This window comes from Hypanus sabinus, chromosome 7 (assembly GCF_030144855.1).
Source record: "Hypanus sabinus isolate sHypSab1 chromosome 7, sHypSab1.hap1, whole genome shotgun sequence".
In the NCBI taxonomy this organism is placed as follows: Eukaryota; Metazoa; Chordata; class Chondrichthyes; order Myliobatiformes; family Dasyatidae; genus Hypanus; species Hypanus sabinus.
The window spans coordinates 9813468-9840080 of NC_082712.1; the positions used below are offsets into that span (position 1 = coordinate 9813468).

The following is a 26613-nucleotide window of genomic DNA, read 5'->3' on the forward strand; positions in this document are numbered from 1 at the left end:
TAATCATGATTGGACAAAGATGAAAAAGCTTTACGTGATTGGACAAAGGTGTAAATGCTGCACATGATTGGACAAAGGTGGAAAAACTACAAACAAGAAAAAATCTGCAGATGGTGGAAATCCAAGCAACGCACACAAAATGCTGGAGGAACTCAGCAGGCCAGGCAGCATCTCTGAATCGTCAACGGAACTTTTCTTCCATAGATGGTGTCTGGCCTGCTGAGTTCCTCCAGCATTTTGCGTAAAATCTATTCATGATTGGACAAAGGTGTAAATGCTGCACGATTAGACAAGAGTGTGAGAGCTATACGATTGGTCAATGTCTGAGCGGGTCTCTGACAAGGGAGATAATGCTTAAAGAATCTACTAGAACATTTTGAAGCTATATAAAGTTCAAAGTTCAAATTAAATTTATTATCAAAGTACATATATGTCTCCATACATTACCTTGAAATTCATTTTCTTGCGGAAATTTATGGGAAAAAGTAAGTACAATGGAAAAAGCTATACATGAAGAGGCAAGGATTGATAAATATAAACACAGGATATTCTGCAGTTGGTGGAATTCCAGAGTAACACAAACAAAATGATGGTGGAATTCAGCAGGTCAGGCAGCATCTATGCAGAGGAATAAACAGTCGACATTCCAGGCTGAGACCTTTCATCAGGACTGGAAGAGAAGAAGGAAGAGGTCAAAATAAGAAGGTGGGGGTGGGTTGGGAAAGAGTATAAGCTGGCAGATAAGTGAGACCATGTGATGGGGAAGGCAGTGGATGGGGATAAAGTAAGAATCTAGGATTAATAGGTGGAGGAAGGAATCTGAAAGGAGAGGAGAGAGAAAGAGAAGAAGGGGAACCAGAGGGAGGAGACAGGCAGGGCGAAGTCAAAGTTGGGCTTTGAGAGGAAGATCATGTCAACACTAGAGCATTTTGAATCTGTACAAAGTTGGGAGTGAATTGGTAATCAAACTGCACATATGTTACCATATGAACCTTGAGATTCATTTTCAGTGGGTGAACATGTTGTCTCTCAGATTTCTATTAAATTTCTCCCCTCTCACCTTAAACCCATGCCGTTTGGTTTCAAAAGCGAGTGTGTGCATTCACTCTGTCCATAGCACTTGTGATACTCATTTGTCTGTGGTCATTTACACATATCAACATGAGAACTGCAGTCATTTTGATGACTGAGTCACATAGGAAAATGCATGGCAGGGACAAGTTAAAGTGGATCAATTTGTGGTTATCCACTTCTGTTTTCAAAGCAGAAAGCTTTATTCCCAAAGAATTCCTTCTGATGAGTCCTGATGAAGAGTCTCGGCCCAAGTTATTGACTGTTTATTCCTGACATGCTGAATTCCTCCAGTATTTTGTGTGTGTTTCTCAAGATTTCCAGTATCTGCAGAACCTCTTGTGTTTCAAATATTATTCTCTATGTGGTGGAAAGGGGAGGTACAACATCTGCATCTGGCAGAAGGTACCACAGTATAAAAGCAAGGAGTGTTAGGCTGGGTCACAGCTTTTTCTTCTGGGCTGCAAGACTTCTGAACACCCTGCTGGGACTCAGAGAGCCCTTGTACGTATACTTGAATTTACAAATGCTATGGCAGCTTGTTCATAAGTGTCCATAAGGTGTCCATAAGTCAATTATTTATAACCTAAGAACAATCTGTATAAAATGGTGATATTCTTTTACATAGTGTCCTTATGCCAGGACACTTTTCAAAGTTTTGATAAACATAATTAAAGTTCACTTGGAAAAGATTATACCATTCACAGTTACACACACAAAACGCTGGAGGAACTCAGCAAGTCAGGCAGCATCAATAGAGAGGTACAAAGAAACAGGCTGAGACCCTTCATCCAGACTCAATCTTCCAAACTTTTACAACATTCTCTAAAGTAAAACCCCTAAAATAGGTCAAAACGGAATTGCTTGTGTTCCAGTGGATACTGTGTTTTCCATGGTCCGGAATTGCCACGTCTTTTCAATTATGGCATGTCAGTAAGTAGAATCATTCCGTCAACAGACAAGAAGCTGCTCTCCTCAGGTGTTGAAACTCATTGTGAATGGGGATTGTTGTAAATGTACACATCTTTCAGTTCTCTGGCAGGGAAACAAAAATTGGAAGACCAAGAGTTAATCAGTTAAATAAGGTGAAGATCTTACCTTCAAGACTAAAGATTAGCTTTATTTGTCACTTGTTCTTCGAAACATCAAACATACATATTGTACTTTGGTACCGACAGCTGGGCGGCATTTGGTAGTTGCCTCCAGAACATGTTCAGACAGTGCTGGACGTTGGCACAAAAGGACATATTTCACTGTACATAAAATATGTTGTTTTGCATCAATGATGAACACAGTCTGAATATATCCTGCAGGCAGCCAGCAAGTGTTGCCATGTTACCAGCAAGACCAGAACTTATTTACCCTGACCTGTACGTCTTTGGAATATGGGAGAAAACTGGAGCACCTAGGGGAAACAAACATAGGGAGAGCAAACAAACTTAGAGGCAACGGACAATATTGACTGCGATCAGTTGCCATGTAAAACTGGTAAAATTGTGATAATCATGGGGGATTTCAGTATATAAGTAGATTGAGAATTCAGGTTGGTGTCGGATTCCAAGAGAGGGAATTTCTACGAGATAGTTTTGTTAAAGCAATTTATGGTTGAACCCAGTGGGGGGAATGGCAACTGTGGACTGGGTGTTCTGTAATGACCTGGATTTGATTGGAAAGCTTAAGATAAAGGAACCATTAGGAGGGTGAACCATAATATGATAGAATTCACCGTACAGTTTGAGAAGCAGCAACTAAAATTGGATATATCAGTATTACAGTGGAATAAAAGGAATACAGAGGCAAGAGAGAGGAGCTGGACAAAGCGGTTGGAAGGGGGCAGGAGTAGGGATATCAGCAGAATAGCAATGTCTGGAGTTTCCGGGGACAGTTTGGTTGGTGCATGATAGTTACATCCAAAACATGCTGCACACAAGGGTGCTTAACAGGTTAAGAGTCAATGGTATTACAGGAAAGATACTAGCATGGATAGAGCATTGGATGATTAGCAGGAGGCAAAGAGTGGGAATAACAGGGTTTTTTTCTAGTCGGCTGCCAGTGACTAGTAATGTGCTCAGAGGTTGGTGTTAGGCTCACTTCTTTTCACATTATATGTCAATGATTTGAATGAAGGAATTGATGGCCTATTGGCTAAGTTCGCAGATGATACAAAGATAGGTGGAGGGACAGGTAGGTAGTGCTGAGGAAGCAGGGAACCTGCGGATGGACTTGGACTGATTGGGAGAATGGGGAAAGTGGCAGATGAAATATAACGTAGGGAAGTGCACGGTCATGCACTTTGGTAGAAGGAGTAAAGGCATGGACTATTTTCTAAATGGGGAATATATTCAAAAATCAGAGGTGCAAAGGAACTTAGGAGTCCTCGTGTACAATTCCCTAAAGGTTAACTTGGAGGTTGAGATGGTGGTAAGGAAGGCAATCTCAATGTTAGCATTCGTTTAAAGACAACTAGAATATAAAAGCAGGGATGTAATGCTGAAGCTTTTTAATGCATTGGTCAGACCTCACTTGGAGTATTGTGAGCATTTTGGTGTCCCTTATCTAAGAAAATATGTGCTAACATTGGAGAAGAGGATCATGAGAATGACCCCAGGAATGAAAAGGTTAATGTACGAGGATTGTTTGATGCTGTGAGCCTGTACCTATTGGAGTTTAGGAGAATGAGGAGGATAATTGAAGCCTATCGAATATTGAAAGGCCAAGACAGAGTGGATGTGCAGAGGATGTTTCCTATAGTGGGTAAGTCTAGGACCAGAGGGCACTACCTCAGCATTGATGGAGATCCATTTAGACCACAAGACAAAGGAGCAGAAGTCGGCCATTCGTCCCATCGAGTCTGCTCCGCCATTTCATCATGAGCTGATCCAATCTCCCCTTTAGTCCCATTCCCCCTGCCTTCTCACCATAACCTTTGATGCCCTGACTACTCAGATACCTATCAATCTCTGCCTTAAATACACCCACTGATTTGGCCACTGCCACTCGTGGCAACAAATTCAATAGATTCACTACCCTCTGGCTAAAATAATTTTTTCTCATCTCTGTTCTGAATGGGCTCCCTGCAATCCTCATGGGAAACAACTTTGCCACATCCACTCTGTCCATGCCTTTCAACGTTCAAAATGTTTCTATGAGGTGCCCACTCATTCTTCTAAACTCCAAGGAGTACAGTCCAAGAGCGGTCAAACGTTCCTCATATATTAACCCTCTCATTCCCGGAATCATTCTAGTATCTCTGCTCTGAACCCTCTCCAATGTCAGCGCATCCTTTCTTAAATAAGGAGCCCAAAACTGCACACAGTATTCCAAGTGAGGTCTTACCAGTGCCTTATAGAGCCTCAACATCACATCCCTGCTCCTATATGCTACTCCTTTAGAAATGAATGCCAACATTGCATTCACCTTCTTCACCACCAACTCAACCTGGAGGTTAACCTTAAGGGTATCCTGCACGAGGACTCCCAAGTCCCGTTGCATCTCAGAACTTTGAATTCTCTCCCCATTTAAATAATAGTCTGCCGGTTTATTTCTTCTACCAAAGTGCATGACCGTACACTTTCCAACATTGTAATTCATTTGCCACTTCTTTGCCCATGCCCCCAATCTATCCAAGTCTCTCTGCAGACTGTTTCCTCCACCTATCTTTGTATCATCAGCAAACTTAGCCACAAAGCCATCTATTCCATAATCCAAATTGTTGATATACAACGTAAAAAGAAGCGGCCCCAACACGGACCCCTGTGGAACACCACTGGTAACTGGCAGCCAACCAGTATGGGGTCCCTTTATTCCCACTCTGATTCCTGCCAATCAACCAATGCTCTATCCATGTATGTAACTTCCACGTAATTCCACGGGCTCTTATCTTGTTTAGCAGCCTCATGTGCAGCACCTTGTCAAAGGCCTTCTGAAAATCCAAATACACAACATCCACTGCATCTCCCTTGTCTAGCCTGCTTGTAATTTCCTCAAAAAATTGCACTAGGTTTGTCAGACAGGATTTTCCTTTAAGGAAACCATGCTGAGTTCGGCCTATCTTGTCATATGCCTCCAGGTACTCCGTAACCTCATCCTTGACGATCGACTTCAACAACTTCCCAACCACCAATGTCAAGCTAACAGGTCTATAATTTCCTTCTTGCTTCCTTGGCCCCTTCTTAAATAGCAGAGTGACATTTGCACTCTTCCAGTCCTCCGGAACCAGGCCAGAATCTATCGACTTTTGAAAGATCATTGCTAATGCCTCCGCAATCTCCACTGCTACTTCCTTCAGAACATGAGGGTGCATTCCATTTGGTCCAGGAGATTTATCTACCCTTAAACTATTCAGCTTCCTGAGTACTTTCTCTGTCATAATTGTGACCGCACATATTTCTCTTCCCTGACACCCTTGAATGTCCAGTATATTGCTGATGTCTTCCTCAGTGAAGACTGATGCAAAATACTCGTTCAGTTCCTCTGCCATCTCCTTATCTCCCATTACAATTTCTCCAGCATCATTTTCTATCGTCCTATATCTACTCTCACCTGTCTTTTACTCTTTATATACTTGAAAAAGCTTTTAGTATCCTCTTTGATATTATTTGCTAGCTTCCTTTCGTAGTTCATCTTTTCCCTCTTAATGACCTTCTTAGTTTCCTTTTGTAAGCTTTTAAAAACTTCCCAATCCTCTGTCTTCCCACTAATTTTTGCTTCCTCGTATGCCCTCTCCTTTGCTTTTATTTTGGCTTTGGCTTCTCTTGTCAGCCAAGGTTGCATCCTTTTTCCATTCGAAAATTTCTTCTTCTTTGGAATATATCTGTCTTGCACCTTCCTCACTTCTTGCATAAACTCCAGCCACTGCTGCCCTGCCGTCCTTCCCGCTAGTGTCCCTTTCCAGTCAACCTTGGCCAGTTCCTCTCTCATGCCACTGTAATTTCCTTCACTCCACTGAAATACCGACACATCGGATTTCGGCTTCTCCTTCTCAAATTTCACAATTTGAACTCAATCATGTTGTGATCACTGCCTCCTAAGGTTTCCTTCGCTTCCATCTCTCTAATCACCTCTGGTTCATTACACAATACCCAACCCAGTACAGCTGATCCCCTAGTGGGCCCAACAACAAGCTGTTCTAAAAAGCCATCTCGTAGACATTCTACAAATTCTCTCTCTTGAGATCCAGTGTCGACCTGATTTTCCCAATCCACTTGCATATTAAAATCCCTTACAATTAGCATAACACTGCCCTTCTGGCAAGCCTTTTCTATTTCCTGTTGTAATTTGTAGTCCACATCAATGCAGCTGTTTGGAGGCCTGCAGATAACTGCCATCAGGGTCCTTCTACCCCTGCGATTTCTTAGCTCAACCCATAAAGATTCTGTACCTTCCAATCCGATGTCAACTCTTTCCAACGATTTAATATCATTTCTTGTCATTAAAGGCACGCCACTCCCTCTACCTACCTGCCAATCCTTCGGATACACCATGTATCCTTGGACATTCAGCTCCCAGAGACTTGCATCCTTTAGCCACGTCTTAGTGATGGCCACAATATCATACCTGCCAATCTGTAACTGTACAACAACATCATCCACCTTATTCCTTATGCTGCGTGCATTTAAGTATAACACCTTAAGTCCAGTATTTGGTACTTTTTGCATTGATTGCACTGCAACTTTATTGCACTTCAACTCATCCCAATGGCTGCAAATTTGCTCCATCATCCGCCTGTCCTTCCTGACATCCTTACTGCTCACTACCTTAGATCTATTTCTGTTTTCCCTCTCCTCCGCTCCATCATTCTGGTTCCTATCCCCCTGCCAAATTAGTTTAAACCCTCCCTAACAGCTCTATTAAACCATCCTGCCAGGATATTGGTCCCTCTAGGATTCAAGTGTAACCCGTCCTTTTTGTACAGGTCACACCTGCCTCAAAAGATGTCCCAATGATCCAGAAACTTGAATCCCTGCCCCTGCTCCAATCCCTCAGCCAGACATTTATCCTCCACCTCATTCCATTCCTATTCTCACTGTCGCGTGGCACAGGCAATAATCCCAAGATTACTACCTTTGTGGTCCTTCTTCTCAACGGCCTATATTCTCCTTTCAGGACCTCTTCCCTTTTCCTTCCTATGTCATCGGTACGTATATGCACCACAGCCTCTGGCTCCTCACCCTCCCACTTCAGGATATCTTGGACGCGATCAGAAACATTCCAGATCCTGGCACCAGGGAGGCAAACTACCATCCGGGTCTCCCGACTACATCCATGGAATCGCCTATCTGAACCCCTAACTATCGAGTCCCTTATCACTACTGCCTTCCTCTTCCTTTCCCTACCCTTCTGAACTACAGAGCTGGACTCTGCCAGAGGCACGGCCACTGTTGCTCCCCCCAGGTAGGCTGTCCCTCCCACCCCAACAGTACTCAAACAGGAGTACTTATTGTCAAGGGGTACAGCCACTGCGGTACTCTCTAGTACCTGACTCTTCCCCTTCCCTCTCCTAACCGTGACCCACCTGCCTGCCTCCTGTGGCCCTGGTGTGACTACCTGCCTGTAACTCCTCTCTGTCAACTCCTCACTCACCCTGACCAGACGAAGGTCAGTTCCAGTTCCCTAACACAGTCCCTTAGGAGCTGCAGCTCGGCGCACCTGGCGCAGATGTGGACGTCCGGGAGGCTAGGAGACTCCAGGACCTCCCACATCTGACACCAAGAACAACAAGCTGCCCTCACACTCATACTTCCCCCTTTCCTCAAATAACAGGAAAAACTGAAACCTAAACCCACCTTGCCTCGCCCGTTTCCGCCTAAGCCCGTTGAGCCAAAGCCCTTAAGCCTTCACTCTGCTCCTGGCTCACTCCGCTCCCTGCAAAACGATGCTGCCCGCTGTTTAAGGCTGTGTCCTTTTTAAATCTTCCCTGCTTCACTGCCCAACGTCACACACCTGCGCAGTCCCGCCTCTCTTAACTTCGATGAGAATAAGAAAAAATCAAAATGGCTCCCGCCGCACTCCCGTTCTGATCCTCCGACTTCCTTCTCCAAAATTCTCCAAATTTAGAAGGGAGATGAGGAGGATTTTCTTTTGCCAGGGCATGGTGAATCTGTGGAATTCATTGCCACAGGTGGCTGTGGAGGCCAAGTCATTGGGTATATTTAAGGTGGAGTTTGATAGGCTCTTCATTAGCAAGGACATCAAAGGTCACAGGGAGAAGGAAGGAGAAGGGGCTGTGAGGGATAATAAATCAGACTGAGGGCACTCCTGGGTGACAAGGATCCTCAATGATGGATGCCGCCTCTTGAAGATGTCCTCGATGCTGGGGAAGCCTGCGCCTGTGATGGAGCTGGCTGGATTTGCAACTTTCTTTAGCATTTTCCGATCCTGTGTGGTGGCCTCTCCTGCATACCAGATAGTGATGCAACCAGCTCTCTACAGCCCGTAGGAGGGGGCATGATTTTAAGGTGATTCGTGATGATAGAATTAAGTTTTTCTACACATGCGTGAAATGCCCTGCAGGGGGTGGTGGTAGAGGCAGACACATTAGGGGCATTTAGGAGACTTAGGTACATGGGTGATAGGGAAATGGAGACTATGTGGGAGGGAAAGTTTAGAGTAGGTTAGAAGATCAGCACAACATTGTGGGCTGAAGGACTGGTTCTGTGCTGTAATATTCTATGATGGTTAACTGCCTCACTTCTCACTTGCTTTAAAACAGAGAGCGAAGGCCTGAGGTACCTTTTATCTTAATGAAGAGAATGATGCCTGTTATCAGAAGGAGGAGAAACTTAATCAGTGGAATCAGGCACAGCATTCCGATGATGAAATTCGAGTAACTGTTATCGGTGGCGGACAGGTCAATCTCGCGCGTGTCTCTTCCGAGTTCATTCTCAGCCACGCAGCTATAGCTCCCTCCCGTCCTGGGGCGGAAAAGCTCTCCAACTATCTGATGCCGCTCTGGATCTCGCGTGAATCTCATCTCACTACTGTTGAGGGGCAGTGCATTGCTCCCAGGGCCGATCCACGTGATGCTCGCAGGGGGCTCTCCTTCAGCCCTGCACACAAGGCTCTCTCCGGTTACATCATCAGTCACAAGAGACAGCTCCAGGATGGTGGCTGGGACTTGAGGAGAAACAGAAATTCATTAAATTAATGTGTGTGTGTGTGTGTGTGTGTGTGTGTGTGTGTGTGTGTGTGTGTGTGTGTGTGTGTGTGTGTGTGTGTGTGTGTGTGTGTGTGTGTGTGTGTGTGTGTGTGTGTGTGTGTGTGGCATTGAGGAGGAGGTTGGAACATAAGAACATAAGACATAGGAACAGATTTAGGCCACTCAGCCCATTGATTACATAGCTCCATCATGGCTGATTTATTATCCTTCTCAACCCTCTTTTTCTATCTTCTCCCCAAAACCTTTGATGCCTTGATTAATCAAAAACCTATATAAAAACTTAAGTTTTAAATGTATTCAGTTTCATGTTCTCCAAACCCATCCATGGCAATGAATTCTACAGACTTACCACCCTTTGTCTAAATAGGTTCCTGCTCATCTCTGTTCTAAACAGACGTCCCTCTATTCTGAAGCTGTGCCCTCCACCACTGCAGGACACATCCCCTCCATGTCCACTCTGTCTTGGCCTTTCAATATTTGATAGATTTCAGTGAGATCCTCCCTCGTTACTCTAAACTCCAGTGAGTCCAGGCCCAGAGGCATCAAACGAACCTCATACTTTAACCCTTTCATTCCCAGAACCATTCTCGTGAATCTCCTCTGGACCCTCTCCAATGCCAGCACTTCTTTTCTCAGATAAGAAGCCCAAAACTGCTCACAATACTCCAAGTGTGGTCTGTCCAAAGCTATCGAAAGCCTCAACATTACATCCTTGCTTTTATATTCTAGTCCTCTCAAAATGAATGCCAACATTGGATATGTTTATAACTACCATTAGGGTCTTTTTACCCTTCCAGTTTCTTAACTCTACCCACAAGCATTCTACATCTCCTGATTTCACATCTCTTCTTTATAAGATTCGTTTTCAATTTTTACCTACGGAGAGTCCACCCCCTCTGCCTTCCTGTCTGTTCTTTCAATGGAATGTGTATCTTTGGATGTTAAGCTCCCAGCTATAATCTTCATTCAGCCATGATTCAGAGGGATTCAGGTTTATCACACCAGTTCCCATCCCCCTGCCAAGTTCATTTGAACTCTCCCCAACAGCTCCAGCAAACCTGCCTGTAAGGATATTGGTCCCCCTTGGGTTCAGGTCTAACCCGTCCTTTTTGTCCAGGTCACTCCTTTCCAAGAAGGGGGAATCCTCATACTGTATATATCACATATATGTCTCACGATATACAAAAACTACAGCGATCTGTCAGGTCAGCAGTGCAGGTCACTGACTGCAGTCTATCATCACTGTAGGACTTGTACGTGTCTAGGACAAAGGAGCAGGCAGGCAACATTATTGAACACTACCTATCCTGCAAACTGCCTTCTCCAAAACCTCCCTTCTGGAAAGCACCGTAGGGCTATTAAAACTTCACACCGTCTTAAAAGTTTCTTCCCCCAAGCAGTTAATCTGATCAACCGCTGTAGTTAGCACCTGTGGGTATTTATGTATTTATGCACCTTTTGTTCCATATGTTGTTTCTTTGTTGCACCACAACAAATTCCTAGTATATATAAATGCATATGGCAAATAAAGTTGATCCTTCACACACTGTCCTCTCGCTACACCACTGTGTTAGTCAGCCTGAGGGAGCTGTGTGAATCTGACAGGTAAGTTTCCTGTTCATGCGCCGCTCCACAGCTTGTGGGAAGGAGAAGGAAACCCATGTGCTGAAGGGAGAATGAGCAAGCTCCTTACGGATAGTGGTGGGAATTGAACCCTGGTGATCTTTGGCACGGTCAAGTGATTGCGTTAACTGATTTGCTACCATACAGTTTGTCTCTCCGCCGTATCTCGGTTCAGTTCAGAATGCTATTTGCTTGTGTTTATTGCTTGCATGATTTGCTTTTCTCTCTGCAGTGTTTGACGGTCTGTTTTTAATGGGCTGTTTTGGGTTTCTTTCCTTCTTTATTTATTTTCAGTATATATATTTTTCTCTCTTTTTCCCTCTCATAATAACTCCTTGCCTGTTCTCTATCTTCCTCTGGTGCTCCCCTCCCCCTCCCACTTTCAAATCTCTTACTATCTTTTCTTTCAGATAGTCCTGACGAAGGGTCTTGGCCCGAAACGTCGACAGCGCTTCTCACTATAGGTGCTGCCTGGCCTGCTGTGTTCCACCAGCATTTTGTGTGTGTTGTTCGGGTTTCTTTGTTTAGTGGCTGCCTGTTAGGAGTCGAATCTCAAGGTTGTATAATGTATACATACTTTGATATAATATATTATGAACTTTAAATCAGGTCAGAATCACTGATATTGTCATGAGATAAGGTGACAGTAAATTTGATCTTTATCTTTATGCCATTAGCTCTGTGCTCAATGGGGAATGATTGTGGCGCTCTGCAGATGAAGCAGGGAGTGGGCAACACTTTCTAAAGGGCAACAGAGATAAACAACAGGCCAGATGGCCTTGCTCTGTGCTGTAAAATTCCACTATCTGCACTGAGGCTGCGGTTAACACCTTGCACAGTTTCTTCGGCAGCACCTGTCTGTCCCATGACAACCTTTTACCACCTTTGAATGACAGGCACAGAGAAATATTGTCAAGTTTCCCAATTTCCTCTATCCAGGCCAGGCCCTCTTCTTGCTACTACCATCAGGAAAGAGGTACAGGAGCCTTAGACCCCTCACCACAACACTGAACTGGTTCTACAACCTACAGATTCTCTTCCAAGCACTCTTTACAACTCGCATTCACAGTATAGTTTTAATTTACATAGTCTGAATTCCCTTATGCATTGATTGTCAGTCTTCCTTTATGTCTGGTATTTAATAAATTTTATTGTATTCTTACAAGCTTACGAGAAAATGTATCTCAAGGTAGTACAGTTTGTTTTCTTTTGCACATTGAATACTTGCCAGTCTTTCCGGGAGCCCACGGCATCCAATTACACCCATGTGACCAATTAACCACAAACCGGTACATCTTTGGAATGTGGAAGGAAACTGGAACACTCGGAGGAAACCCACACAGTCACAGGGAGAACGTACAAACTCCTTACAGACAGCAGTGGGAATTGAACCCGTGTCACTGTAACAGTGTGATGCTAACTGCTAGGCTACCGTGACCCACCCCACCCCCACCACTACCATTTCCTCCTGGACTCCTCTGGGGCCCTTCCATGGTATTTATTTGGAGATAGAGCAGGGTAACAGGCTGCTCTTGTTCAAAGACCCAGTATCACCCGTTTACACCCATGTAACCAATTAACCTATTAATCCGGAGGAAAATGACATGGTCACAGGAGGAAAGTAGTAACTCCTTACTGACTGTGGCGGAATTAAACCCTGGTCACTGGTGCTGTAATAGTGTTACACTAACTTGCATAAAGTATTTTTTGTAAAATTCTATTGCATTTCTTTTTTCCTGTAAATGTCTGTAAGCAAATAACTCTCAAGTTAGTATATAGTAAAATATACGGTTTTTAATGGTAAATTTACTTTGAAAGTTGAAGTTAAGTGAAATTAACCTGAAGTTGATGTGAAATTTGAAACCGTGTAACTTTGAAGTTCCACACCTCCCTTACTTGGAAGTAAAATGCTTCCAATTCGATCTAAATCATGGAAGCTTCTGCTCAGACATGCTGGGGGTGCACCGTCACCATAGGGACAACAGCAGCAGTTCAAACAAGGAGTTTCCCACCACTCTGCCGAGCAGAAGGGAGTGCAGATGGGTAAGAAATGTTGGTGATAGCCACAATCTCCTCATGAATAAAGAGAAGCACCACCAAATCCACTCCAGGACAAATTATACTAAACCTCAAGAATTATGGCTGCTGTTCTCATAGACAAAGGTGTTTCCTTACCTATAACCTGGAGTCCTGTCTCATCCTGAATCACCGTTTCCCATGTGGAATTCCTGACCCAAACATAACAGAAATAACCGCCAGTGTCGTTCATTCTGAGGTCCGTCACTCTGATGGAGGCGTTTCCCTGCTCTGGATCTCCCACCAGCTCATATCGGCCTCCTTCGGTTACAGTGATGGTGTAGGGAGGGCTGGCGGAGGAGAAACGCGTCTGATTGAAGAGAATGGACCCTTTCCAAGGATTCCCCTTCATCCAGAGGACAGTGATGGATGTAACTTTTGTCTCAAGGGGGCTGAAGGAGCAGAGCAGTCTGGCAGAATCTCCCCTCTTCCCAATCACCGATGTTGCTTTGAAACCACCTTGGATAGAGAGATGTTGTAAAGAATTATGTTATTCAATTATTGACTGTGCTGTCTTTGCAGTAAAACTGTTAAAGATTACCATAAGACATAGGAGCAGAATTACACCTTTCAGCTGTTGAGTTGGTTCTGCCATTCCATCATGGCTGATTTATTACACCTCTCAACCCCAGTCTCCTGCCTCCTCCCCATAAACTTTGCCACCCTGACTAATCATGAACCTACATCCACTTTAAATACACCCATCCACAGGCATCTGCGGCAATGAATTTCTCAAATTCACAAACCTCTGGCTAAAGAAATTCCACCTCGTCTTTGTTCTAAGCGGATGTCTTTCTATTCTGAGGCTGTGCCCTCTGATCCTAGACTCCCCCACTATAGGAAACATCTTCTCCACATCCACTCAATCTAGGTCTTTCAATGTTAAATGGATACCAATGAGATCCACCTCTCCCCTCCATTTTTCTAAACTCCAGTGAGTAGGTGCCCAGAAATATCAAATGTTCCTCATGTGTTAACCCTTTCATTCCTGGGATCATGCTCATGCACATCCTCTGGAGTCTCTCCAATACCAGCACATGCTTTCTTCGATAAGGGGCCGAAAACTGCTCACAATACTCCAGTGCATCTGATCAAAGCCTTGGCAATACATCCTTGACTACAGTCCTTGAACCTGACAGGGACATCCGTGGTTAAGCTCAGAAGTCCTGAAGTAAATGCCAGTGAGTAGATGTGTAGATGTAGCCAAATGTCTCCACACAATCAAAGAAAATAGCCTAGACTGATGTGAATGTAAGGAATTGACATCATGACTTCACTGTGAGTTACTGTGAACATCTTTCTCCAAAAGGTCTTGAATTTGTAATCACTTAGAAACTATCAGAGCTTTGGGAAGCTACCTTAAGTAACTGGACTGCAAATTATTTGCATAAATACATTCAAAATTGAAATAGAAGCACAGGAGTTCTGATGAAGGGTTTCAGCACAAAATGTAGGCTCTTTATTCTCCTCCACAGATGTTGCCTGAGCTGCTGAGTTCCTCCAACATGTTACTCTGGATTTCCAGCATCTGCAGAATCTCGTGTTTAAAATGATATTTTATTCTCTTTATCTGTGATATTGTATACTTCATATTCATTTTTCAGAATGCATTTCTCAGAATCCATTAGTAATTCAAGCGTTCACACGAAAGCTCTGTAAATGTTGTGACAGTCTCTGCCTCCGGCCTCCCTCAGCCAGTGCATTCCTGATCCCAAACTGCCTCTGGGTGAAATAATTCTTCCTCGGATCCCCTGTAACCTCACCTTAAACCCATGCCCTCAACCTTGGGGGAACTGCTTCTACCCTGTCTAATTTCTTCTTAAACCTCTCACCTCCTACACCAGCTCACCAGAACGTTCAGCCCTAGGCCGATAGAAGCTTGATCAGCCCTGCGGTTTCTGCCTTCACCACATGACGTCATATGTCTTCGAGATGAAGATTCTCCGCCTCCCAGGGATGAGCTCTTTGGAGCTTCTGTTGGAATTTCTGTAGCTCTGGGGTGGGGTTGCTAGCCCCACCTCCTCTTTTTGCAGCTGAGCCTGGGAACGTCCGTGGAGGAGTTTTCCTTATCCCTGTATCTCATCATTTTGTACACCTCTCTCAGGTCTCTCCCCCTCCACCCAAATCGGTGCAGTCTTTCATTGATTCTATTTTAGTTTTTATTCTATTATGGATTTACTGAGTATGTCCACAAGAAAATGTATCTCAGGGATGTATATGATGACATATAGGTACTTTGATAATACATTTACTTTGAACTTTGAATTCTTCACCCTCCTCTGCTCCAAGAAAAACAAACCAAGCCTCTCCGGTTCCTCTTTATAACTGAAATGTACCATCACTTCTCTTCCCCAACTTCTTAGTCCAGCTTCTTCCCCTTTCCTTCCCAATGCTGAATGGAGTGAAGGGGGTCTCAGCCCAAATCACTGCCTATTTATTTCTCTCTATTGATGCTGACTGACCTGCTGAGTTCCTTCAGTATTTTGTGTGTGTTACCCCAGGCAATACCCAGGAGTATCTCCTCTGGATCTTCTTCAGAACATTTAAGTCCATCCTATAGTTCTGTAACCAGAAGTGTGCACAACAGGTAATACGCCACTTATTCAATACTTTGATTTTGTCCTCATATCAGTCCTGAATTTCTTGCCTTGTAGTCTGGGATTGTGACACCTCCCTCCCCAACTCTGGATTCCCCACTCAGGAGAAACATCTTCCCTATTATGTCTAGAGTGTAAGCTCTTGCTGGAATCTTGTAGATAAGAGATTTCTAGATGTTACTAAACTCAGGAATCAGTGTGCTGAACTGAAAGGAAAGGAAAGGAGAATAGACCATACACCATAAGATATAGGAGCAGAATTAGGGGCCATTCAGCCCATTGCGTTATTGGTTGCAGAACCAGGACTTGTGATATTCACCACTGCTCATATGACCATCTACTAGTGCAAGGTGCAGGCACTACTTGCCCAAAGGTGACCTGCAGGCTAGCAGAGGGAAGGAGCACATTACACTTCCTTTGGTAGAGATGTATCTCCATCCCACCACCCACCACTCTGTCTAGGCCTTCCAGTATTCAGTATGTTTTAATGAAATATCCCCTCATTCTACTAAACTCCAGTATTCAGGCACACAGCTGTCAAACACGCCTCATGTTTAACCCTTTCATTCCTGGAATCATTCTTGTGAACCTCCTCTGGACCCTCTCTATTGCCAGCACACCCTTCCTTAGATAACAGGACCAAAACAGCTCACATACTCAAAATGAGATTTCAGCAATGCCTTATAAGGCCTCAGCATTACACCCGTGTTTTTATATTCTAGTCCTCTCGAAAAGAATGCCTTCCTCACCACTAACTCAGCCTCCAAGTTAACCTCTAGGGACAAGTTTCCACCAGAGATATCATTAGAACTTTGTGATTGGCTGTGCTAGAGGCGAGTAGCAAACACTGCCTTCGTCATAAAACCAAAAGTTCCTGTCAGCATTTGTCTGAAACTATTAACCGAAAGAGAAAATGAGATCATTTCACACCTGGCAGGATGGTTATTCAACCTACTAACGAATAAAGGACCCTGAAAGCTGCTACTGAAAATCTTTGCAAGTACTGTCACTCTTTTCCGTATTGGTGGAAGAAAGCTGTCCCACCAGGATACAGGAGGACAGGACAAATCTGTTGGGTTTGGGAAAAATGGGAACTGAGCTCATTGAGATCTTCTAATTGCCTACCAAGGTAGATGGTAAGAGGATGTTCTCCTTGTCTGAAGGGTCTTGAATCAGAGTGTGGGGTCCCCCAACAGATGGGAGGATTGTTTATAACCAAAGACAGGAATAGTCTCTTTACTCAGGGAGCTGTGAAATCAGGGATACTGAGTATAAAATGAATAGATTTTTGGAGTCTGGAGGAGTCGATGGATATGAAGATCAGAAAATGATGAACATTGAACAGTACAGTACAGGCCCTTCAGCCCACTTCATTGCGCTAACCTTTTAACTACTCCAAGATCAATCCAATTCTTCCTTCCCACATAGCCCTACATTTTTCTATCATCCATGTGTCTATCTAAGAATCTCTAAATGTCCCTAATTTATCTCTCAACCACCACCCCTTGCAGCACAGTCCACACACTCACCACCGTCTGTGTAAAAATACCTTACATCTGACATCCCCCATATACTGTACTTTCCTCCAAAATCCCTTTAACATTATGCCCTCTTGCTTATCCATTTATGCCCTGGGGAAAAAACTCTGGTTATATACTCTACTTATGCCTTTTATCAATTTATTTACCTCTGTCAACTCACTTTTCATTCTCCTTTGTTCCAAAGAGAAAAGCCCGAGCTCACTCAACCTGACCTGAAAAAAACATACTCTCTAATCCAGGCAGCATCCTGGTAATTCTGCTCTGCACCATCTCTAAAGCTTCCACACCCTTCCTATAATGAAGCGACCAAACCGAACACAATACTCCAAAGTCTAACCAGAGTTTTATAGAGCTGCAACACTACCTCACAGCTGTTGAATTCAATACCCTGACTAATGAAAGCCAACACAACGCACACCTTCTCAATCAAACCTATCAACTTGCATAGGAACTTTGAGTAGTCTATAGACATGGAACCCAAGATCCATCTGTTCTTCCACACTGCTAAGAATCTTGCCATTAACCCTGTGCTCTGCCTTCAAGTCTAAAGTGAATCACTTTGCACTTTCCTGATTGAACAGCATCTGCCACTTCGCAGCCCAGCTCTCTGTCTTGCCAATGTCCTATCATAATCTACAACAAACTTCTACACCATCCACAACCAATGTACCACAAAGATGAGGCATTATATCATTGAATGGTGGAGCAGGTTCCAGGCTCCGTTAGGTTGACTCCTGACCCTCGATTTTATGATCTAAGGTGACCAAAAAGCACAGCAGATTTTCAGAAAGTTTCCACCTATAGCAATAAAGCAGCAACTCATGAAAAGCTGGAGGAACTCGGTGAGTCAGGAGGGAAATAGACAGGTGGTGTTTTGGGTTGAGACCCTTCATCGGGACTGGAAAGAAAGAGGAGAGACAGTCAGTATAAAGAGATAAAGAGGAGGGGGAGGGATGGAGCAAGATCTGGTGGGTGACAGATGGAAAGAGGTGTGATTGGCAGGTCATGATGGATATCACTGGCAATGATGCAAGAAGCTGGAGGTGAGAGGTAGAGATAATAAAGGGTTGAAAAGGATGGAATCTGTTAGTCGAGGACAGTGGACCAGGGAATCTGTCAGGAGAGGCCAGTGGAGAATGGAATCTGTCAGGAGACGACAAAAGGAAGGGAGTGAGGAGGGGAACGGAAGAGCGGAATGTGCGAGTAGGCAGGAAGGGTGATGGGGTTAGTAAGGCTACTGATAAAAATGGGACAGAGGGGAGTGGTTACCAGAAGCTGAAGAAGATGATGTTCATGCTTCAGGTTAGAGACTACCAAGGCAAGATATGAGGTGGTTGTTCCTGGCAGTAATGGAGGTGATGAACAGACATATTGGTGTAGAAATGGGAATTGCAATTAAATTGGCAGTAGTAGGGAAGAAAGGAGTTCAGTGAAGTGGACCCCAATCTACGTTGGGTCTCCTCGATATACAGGAGGCTGCATTGGATACAATACATGATATTGATGCATTGCCATGTGAGAGACTGTTTCACCATCTCACAATAAAGTAAAGACAACGTTAACTGTTTTATTGATGTTGCTTGAGATATTGGCCAAGTCGTCAGGAAGAAACCCTCTTCTGCTTTTCTGGATGGGGCCTTTTCTGATCACTTTAGTGAGCTAACTGGACCATAGTCTATTATCTCATCTGAAAGAAGTCACTTCCAATGGAACATGACTCTGTTAGTGTCTTTCATTCCACCGAGATGTAACACTGAGCGGCATAGGAAGTCATTCCTGCCTGTGGCCATCAAACTTTACAACTCCTCCCTCGGAGTGTCAGACACCCTGAGCGAATAGGCTGGTCTTGGACTTATTCCCACTTGGCATGATTAACTTATTATTTAATTATTTATGGTTTTATATTGCTATATTTCCACTATTCTTGGTGCGACTGTAATGAAACCCAGTTTCCCTCGGGATCAATAAAGTATGTCTGTCTGTATTCGCAACTGCGGTTCAAATCCTGCCACTCTCTGTAAGGAAGTTAATGCTCTCCCCTTGATCACCAGGGCTTCCTCCTGGTGCCCTGGTTTCCTCCCACATTCCAAAGGTGTTCAGGTTAGGGTCAGTAAGTTGTGGGCACTGTACTGTTGATGGTGGAGGCATGGCGACACTTACAGGCTCTCCCAGCACATCTTTGGTTGTTAACAAAATTAGGACAATTGGCCCATCAAGTCTGCTCCACAATTTCACCATGGCAAATCCATTTCCCCCTCAGCCCCAGTCTCCTATTTTCTCCCCGTAACCCTTCATGCCATGACTGATCAAGAATCTATCAAACTCTGTCTTGGGTTAGCCTCCACACAGCCAACTATGGCAACAGATTCACCACTCTGGCTTAAAAGATTCCTGCTCATCTCCTTTCTAAAGGGATGACCCTCTATCTTGAGGCTATGTCCTCTGGACCTAGACTCCCCCACTATAGGAAATATCCTATCATAAATCCACTCCATCGAGGCCTTTCAACATTTGATAGATAGGCTTCAGTGAAATCACCCCTCATTCTTCTGGATTCCAATGAATAGAGGCACAGAGCCATCGTGCTCGTCATATGATAAACCTTTCTATTTCTCTGTATATTTTGACAAATTAAGTTAATCTTCTTACTTATGAACTGTTGGCAGCATTCCAAAGAAAAATGTTAAAGTGGTGTACAATGTACTGTGTATGTTAATCAGAATGGCTTCTTTGTTTTGTTAAGAGTAGGAATGCTTCTTTGTATGATAAGTGCTTTCTCTCATAGTTGTTTAGCTTTAGACTTGCTGATATCGGGTTGTATTCATTTGTTAACCAATGGGGAATGTTATTTTGTCTTGTGAGGCTGGGAGCTTGGGGGTTTCTTGGTCTTTTGAGGGGAGGCGGGAAGGAGATGCTGAGGAAGGTGGACGTGCGCTGCACTGCTCGGTCGACCACCGGGGTGGTCCCAGGTGCGAGGACGTGGAGGTCAGAGGAAAGTGACGAGGGGTCGAATGGTTCGATGGTTGAGCTCCAACGATGTGCACTAAACTGACTGAACTTTGATAAGTTGGCGCCTTTTACTTTATTTTCTTTTCCTTCATATATACTGTATTGCATAGTACTCTTTTAGTTTTAGTAAAATCTTTAAAGTGTATTCCATAACGGTATCTGGTGTGAGTTTGATATGGTGTGCGTACGCGCAGTATATACTTGATTCTCACAGCATCTGCATGTATGGGAGGTGGGGTTGGTGAGTGGCTGGATCTCCTTTTCCCCTAGACATATACCAGCCCGTTGGGTAAGTGTTACAGTGGGATAGGAGACTTCACAGAGGATTGGACAATAACCCTAAGGAGTATCCTTAAAGAAGCTGAACATTACCGAATGCCTCAAGCAGAACTGGGCAAAGGACTGAATCAGGAGCTGGACATTACCGAATGCCTCAAGCAGAACTGGACAAAGGACCAGATAAGGAGGGAACAAAAAAGCAGGTGGCAGCTCAAAGAAGGATGTTCCCGTGATTGAGTTTGGACTTGGATGGGTTCCAATCCAGGGGAGGGCAATGGGGATGTGAAATTAATTGTATACTTTCAACAAATCAGTGCAAGCTTGTTGTTAAGTGATCCTTTGTACTGAATAATCCACAGGCCAATTAAAACAGTTCTTCACCTGTTACCATGAGAAGTGTTTGGGAGAAGTTTTGGGCTGTCTCATTCCCGTGCACCTGCAGCTCCACAAGGCAAGTATACTGCGTATGGTCATCACAAGGTCTCAAACTCCTGATGATTATGGACACGTCGTTCTGCCGCGGACTCCCCAATAGTTGGTAGCGTTCCCCTGCACTCTCATGGACCCAACTGGCAAACCCATTGCCCGAAGGGTAATTGGTGTAATTGAGAAACCACTTGCCCATCTTCTCTTCCCTCCAGCTGACACTGATGTTGCCTCTGTATCCATGGTGAGGGTGAGTGAACGTGCAGAACAGAACCACTGGCTTCCCTTCCCTCCCTATCACCATGTCCGGGCTCTCCACACTCCATGTCACCACATCCGGTCTCTCCAGGCTCCAGCCATTACGATGGAGGCCTGCAAATTTTAAAGTAAATTAAATATTGTCAAATTACACACACATATATATGGCATCTTTATTAACCTGAGATTCTGTTTGTTTAATTTTATTTAGAAAGACAGCGTAGGACAGCCCTTTCCGATTCAGTAAGCCACACTGCCCAGAAATCCATCCATTTAACTCTAGCCTAATCACAGGACAATTTACAATGACCAATTAATCTACTAACCAGTATGTCTTTGGAATGTGGGAAAAATATTCTTACAGGCATTCTTAGTGAATACAAAGAAACAAAAGAGAATCAATGAAAAACTACAGACAAACAACCAATGTGTAATAGACAACAGTTCAAAGTTCAAAATAAATGTATAATCAAAGTACATGTATGTCACCATATATTACCCTGAGATTCATTTCCTTGCTGGCATACTCAATAAGTCCATAATAGAATAATAATCATAATTGAAACAATGAAAGAACACACAAACTTGAGTGTTCCACCAGTGTGCAAAAGACATAAATTATTCAAATACGAAAAAGAAAGAAATAATTATAAATAAGCAACAAATATCAAGAACATGAGATGAAGAGCCCTTGAAAGTGAGTCCGTACTGTAAGTTGTGCAAACATTTCAAAGATGAAACGAAATTGAGTGAAGTTAGCCCTTTTGGTTCAAGAGCCTGACAGCTGAGGGGTAATAATGATTCCTAAACCTGGTGGTGAGAACTTTGACGCCCTGTACCTTCTTCCTGATGCAGCAGTGGGAAGAGGGCATGTCCTGGACAGTGGTGACCCTGATGATGGATACTGCTTTCCTGCAACAATGTTTCATATACAGTAGATGCGCTCAATGGTGAGGAGGGCTTTACCCGTGATGGACTGGGCTGTATTCACTACTTTTTCTAGATGTTCTGTTCAAGGGCATTGATGTTTGCTCACCAGGCTGTGATGCAACCTGGCAATATACTGTCCACCACATATTTATAGAAGTTTGTCAAAGTTTTAGATGTCATGCTGAATCTTTGCCAACTGTTAAGGAAGTAGAGGCGCTGCTGTGCTTTCTTCGTAATTGTAATTCCGTGCTGGGTGTAAGACAGGTCATCCAAGATAAAAACACGGAGGAATTTAAAGTTGCTGACCCTCTCCACCCCTGAACCTCTGATGGACATTTGGTTTCCTCCTCAAGTCAATAATAGGTTCCTTGGTCTTGATGACTTTGAGTAAGAAGTTGTTGTGATGGCACCACTGAAACAGATTTTCAGTCTCCCTCCTATATGCTGGTTCATCACCTATTTTCTTCTTGTGCAAGTACAAAAAGATGAACAAAATAAGAATAATAATAGTTAAATAAGGAATAAATAATATTGAGAACATGAGTTGTAGTGACTGTGAAAGTGAGCTCATAGTCCTTCGGCAGAGCAGGAGAGAATTGGCACCAACCTTCAAACCATTGAGTTGAACTTCAAGTGATGTACTCCACCCTCTGCACAGTGTCCTGGAATCAATGCCATCCATTGCTGCATCAGACAGTCTCCCCAGAGTCTCTGGTTGGGCATTTAAACCCACTGCATTCAGACTCAGAGGCAAGAATGGAACCCACTGCTCAGAACTAACTTCCTCTTATAACAGCAGCAAAACACAAGAGGCTGTAGGTGCTGAAATCTGAACCAACACACAATCTGCAGCAGGAACTCAGCATTGGTGGGGGTAATCAAAGTTCAAAGTGTATTTATATCAAAGTCTGTATTGTGTGTACAATCTCGAGATTCACCTCCTTACAAGCAGCCATAAAGCAAAGAAATGCAATAGAACCTATTGATGATGAAACTGTCAAACACCCGAAGTGCAAAAAAAAAGAAATCATGAAAACAATAAAATGCAAATAACTGAAGTTCACGAAAGTGAGCAACACACACAAAATGCCGGAGGAACTCAGCAGACCAGGCAGCATCTGTGGGGAAAAGTACAGTCGACTCTTTGGGCCGAAACCCTTTGGCAGAACTGAAGTACGGTCTCAGCCCAAAACATGAACTGTACTTTTTATCCACAGAGGTTGCCTGGTCTGCTGAGTTCCTTCAGCACTTTGTGTGTCGCTCGGCTTTCCAGCATCTGCAGATTTTCTCTTGTTCACCACAGTGAGTTCACAGCCACAAAGCCAGTTGTCACTGCGGCTGGTCCAATGAATTGACCATAAGGCCATAAGGCATACTGTAGGAGCAGAATTGGGACATCGGGCCCATCGAGTCTGCTCCGCCATTCCATCATGTCCGATTTATTATCCCTCTCAAACTCATTCTCCCAATAACCTTTACTAATCAAGTACCTGACAAGCTCCTCTTAGAATATGCCTCTTGACAGCCTCCACAGCCATCTGCAGCAATGTGTTCCACAGATTCATGACCATCTGGCTAAAGGGATTCCTCCTTGACTCTGCTTTATGGGGACACCCTTGTATTCTGAAGCTGTGCCCTCTGGTCTCACCCACTATAGGAAACATCCTCTCCACATCCACTCTATCTAGATATTCGGTAGGTTTCAATGAAATTCTTCTAAACCAGCAAGTACAGACCCAGAACCATCAAATTAACACTTTGAATCTTCTTGGAATCATTCTCGTGAACCTCCTGTGGATCCTCTCCAATGCTAGCACATCATTTCTTAAATATGGGGTCTAAAACTGCTCACAATAGTTGAAATGCAGTCTGACCAATGCTTTATTAAAGCATCAGCTTTTATATTCCAGTCCAGTTTTCTCAAAATGAATGCTAATATTACATTTACCATATATATATATATATAAACACACACACAATCAAACCTGATACTGATCCTGATTCGGAACACTGCGGGTACTGGGTGTACGGAATGAGCTGCCAGAGGAAATGGTAAAAGTAGGTACAATTACAGTGTTTAGAAAACACTTGGACAGGAAAGGGTTGGAGTGACATGAATCAACTGCAGGCAAAAGCGACTAATTCAGACAGACATCTCAGTCGGCCCGAGCAAGTTGGACCAAAAGGGCTTGTTTCAATGCTGTTTGCTTCAGGGAGAAAAGGAAAGAAGATTCTGTGATTGTGTTTGATGAAACTAGTAGAGCAATGACTGAATGGTTTGTTTCATTGCTGTTGTTCCCCAGCCCCTCGATTATCAGTCATAAACCATCGTGGATTCCTCAGCCTGATTGCCAGTGAAGCAGGGTGTATAATCATTAACTGGCTCCCAGTACGTTTATCCCTGGTTGCTACCAGAATGCTGTCAAACAAAAGGACATGAGAGAAACAAGAACCTGAAGTGCGAATAACCTTTCCATCCCCTCGATTCTGACCTCCTGTTCAATAATATCATAGCCCATCTTTTATTTCTGCCCCGCTCTCTTGCCCTAGCCCCATACCTCTTAATTACTTCCACATCCAAAAATCAATTCATCTCTCTCTCTACTGCTCTCGAATCCCTCTGCCCTCTGGTAGAAAGACTTCTGAAGTTTCTTCCCACTGGGAATGATGGAGTTTCTTCTTACCCCATCCCTGTAAAGTTGAGACCCTTTCTCGCCTGCAGCTGAAGGTCTCTGCAGCATCTCAGTTTTCCCTCCACTGCTGCATCAGAAAGGCAAGAGACTTTCAAATCTCAGCACAGATTTCAAACATTACGTTGGACTGCCCAGCTCGCCAAAGGGATTTGATCGGACCTGAACACAGGAGGTTCTCAGCAAGTGAGTGAGCTGATGGGTGGGCTCAGTGCTAACATAGTCCAGGATAAGAGGGCGAAACTCTGACCAAATTCACTCTGGAGTGGAATAAGTTTGTGCCTCACACTGTGAAATACTCACCCCCAGTAGAAAAATCACAGATGATTATGCAGAGCAGGACAGCCAGCATCGTCCGCTACCACCCACCTCCAGGAGTCTGATCCTGGCTGCATTCCGTCTGCTTCCACCTGAGCCACTCCGTCAGTCATTTCTCCGCCTCTGTAACCCTGTAAGTGCCAGGCTGATGTGTGAACCGAACGCTGTACTCTTCTATGTACACCGAAAGCTCTCTGTCTGGATGCTGGCTTGGTACGACAGTACCTCTGCCCGAGACCACAAGAAACTGCAGAGTTATGGCCACAGCTCAGCACATCACAGACACCAGCTCCCCTCCATGGACTCCCTGTTCAGGTTTATTGCCTTCTGACCAAACAAAACAACGTTCCTCCGGACCATGGTGTGCCCACAAAACATAGATTGCACACACAGCACATAAAATAAAATACTACCACAAATGTGTTAATAAAATATATTTCAAAATGCATGTAATGTGAAACACAAGTTTACATTAAACATCTCACTGTCCCAGTGACAAGACCTCGATGGTGTCAGGGTTTTCGTGAGTCTCACAGACTGAGGGAAGCAGCTGCTACCCAGTCCGGAAATCTGGGTCCTAATGTCTCGTACCTACTTCCTGATGTAAGATCATAGGTTGGGTGGTAGGGATTCTCAACAATGCTTCAGACCCTTTGATTACAATGCTCCTGGAAAATGTCCCGAACTGGGGGGAGGGAGACCCCGGTGATCCTCGCGGCAGTTTTTACTGTCCTCTGCGGGATGTTCCAGTCTGATGCCTTGCAGCTCCTGTACCACAGAATGGTGCAGCCTCGATGGTGCTCCTGTAGAAAGTTGTTAAAAAGGGGTGGGAGCCCTGCACACCTCAGTCTTCTCAGAAAGTGTAGATGCTCCTGTCCCTCCTTGACTAGTGAAGAGGTGTTGTGGGTGGTGGGTCCATTATATGCATGTTGAGGAACTTCACTCTCTCTAGGGCAGAGCTATTGATGTGCAATGGAAAATGGTCAATCTGAGCCTTCCTGAAGTCCACGATCATCTCTTTTGTCGTGTCCGCTTTGAGACTCAGATGGTTGTTCTCACACCATTTGAGAAGTCTCTCTACCTCGTCTCTGTAAGCCTCCTCATCGTTGTTGCTGATGAGGCCGACCACTGCTGGTTGCTGGCACTGTAGTAGTGTTACTCTGACTGTTGCACTGCCTTGCCAAACCAAAATGTGTGACATTTTAGATGGGTTTGACAAAATGGCAGCAGGGCAGATGCTCCACATGTCTCCATTAAAGTGGGTAGTTGGCTTGTGGGGGGATATGGACAGGTGAAGTGAGTGTGCAAGGGCATGTCAGATGGAATACAATGTGGAAATATGTGGGGTTATTTGTTTGAGTGAGCAAACCAGGAAAGCAGAGTGATGAGAAACTGAGCACTGGGTGTATCTGAAGGTCACGATGCAGGTACAGTAGCCACTAAGAAAGTAAATGGTATGATAGCCTTCAGTATACGAGCATATGAATGCAGGAGTAAGAAACCTTTTCGGCCATTTGATAGGGTCTCGCTGAGAGCCTGCCAGGATATTGTGTACAGTTTTATTCCTTTAGGAAGCACTTTCTGCAGAGGAAATGCAGCTAAGTTTCACAATCCTTGTTCTAGGGATATTGGGTTCA

At 44.1% G+C, this 26613-nt stretch overlaps 1 protein-coding gene across 6 annotated transcripts in view; it reads right to left on the minus strand.

The window, feature by feature from the left end:
- Nucleotides 1–704: 704 nt before the first annotated feature.
- LOC132396551 (sialic acid-binding Ig-like lectin 15) overlaps nucleotides 705–26613 on the minus strand; it is a 33073-nt gene continuing 7164 nt past the window's right edge. For 4 of the 6 annotated variants that reach the window (XM_059974193.1, XM_059974192.1, XM_059974190.1 and 1 more), the window contains exons 2-5: nucleotides 20736–21152; nucleotides 13028–13387; nucleotides 8803–9186; nucleotides 705–2106 (exon numbers count right to left, since the gene is read on the minus strand). In XM_059974193.1, coding sequence (XP_059830176.1) covers nucleotides 2099–2106; nucleotides 8803–9186; nucleotides 13028–13387; nucleotides 20736–21084 — 1101 coding nt within the window. In that variant the 5' untranslated portion in view covers nucleotides 21085–21152 and the 3' untranslated portion in view covers nucleotides 705–2098. Of the gene's footprint in view, nucleotides 2107–8802; nucleotides 9187–13027; nucleotides 13388–20735; nucleotides 21153–24961; nucleotides 25115–26613 lie in introns of those variants that run through there. The other 2 variants (XM_059974191.1, XM_059974194.1) reach the window with 2 other exon arrangements.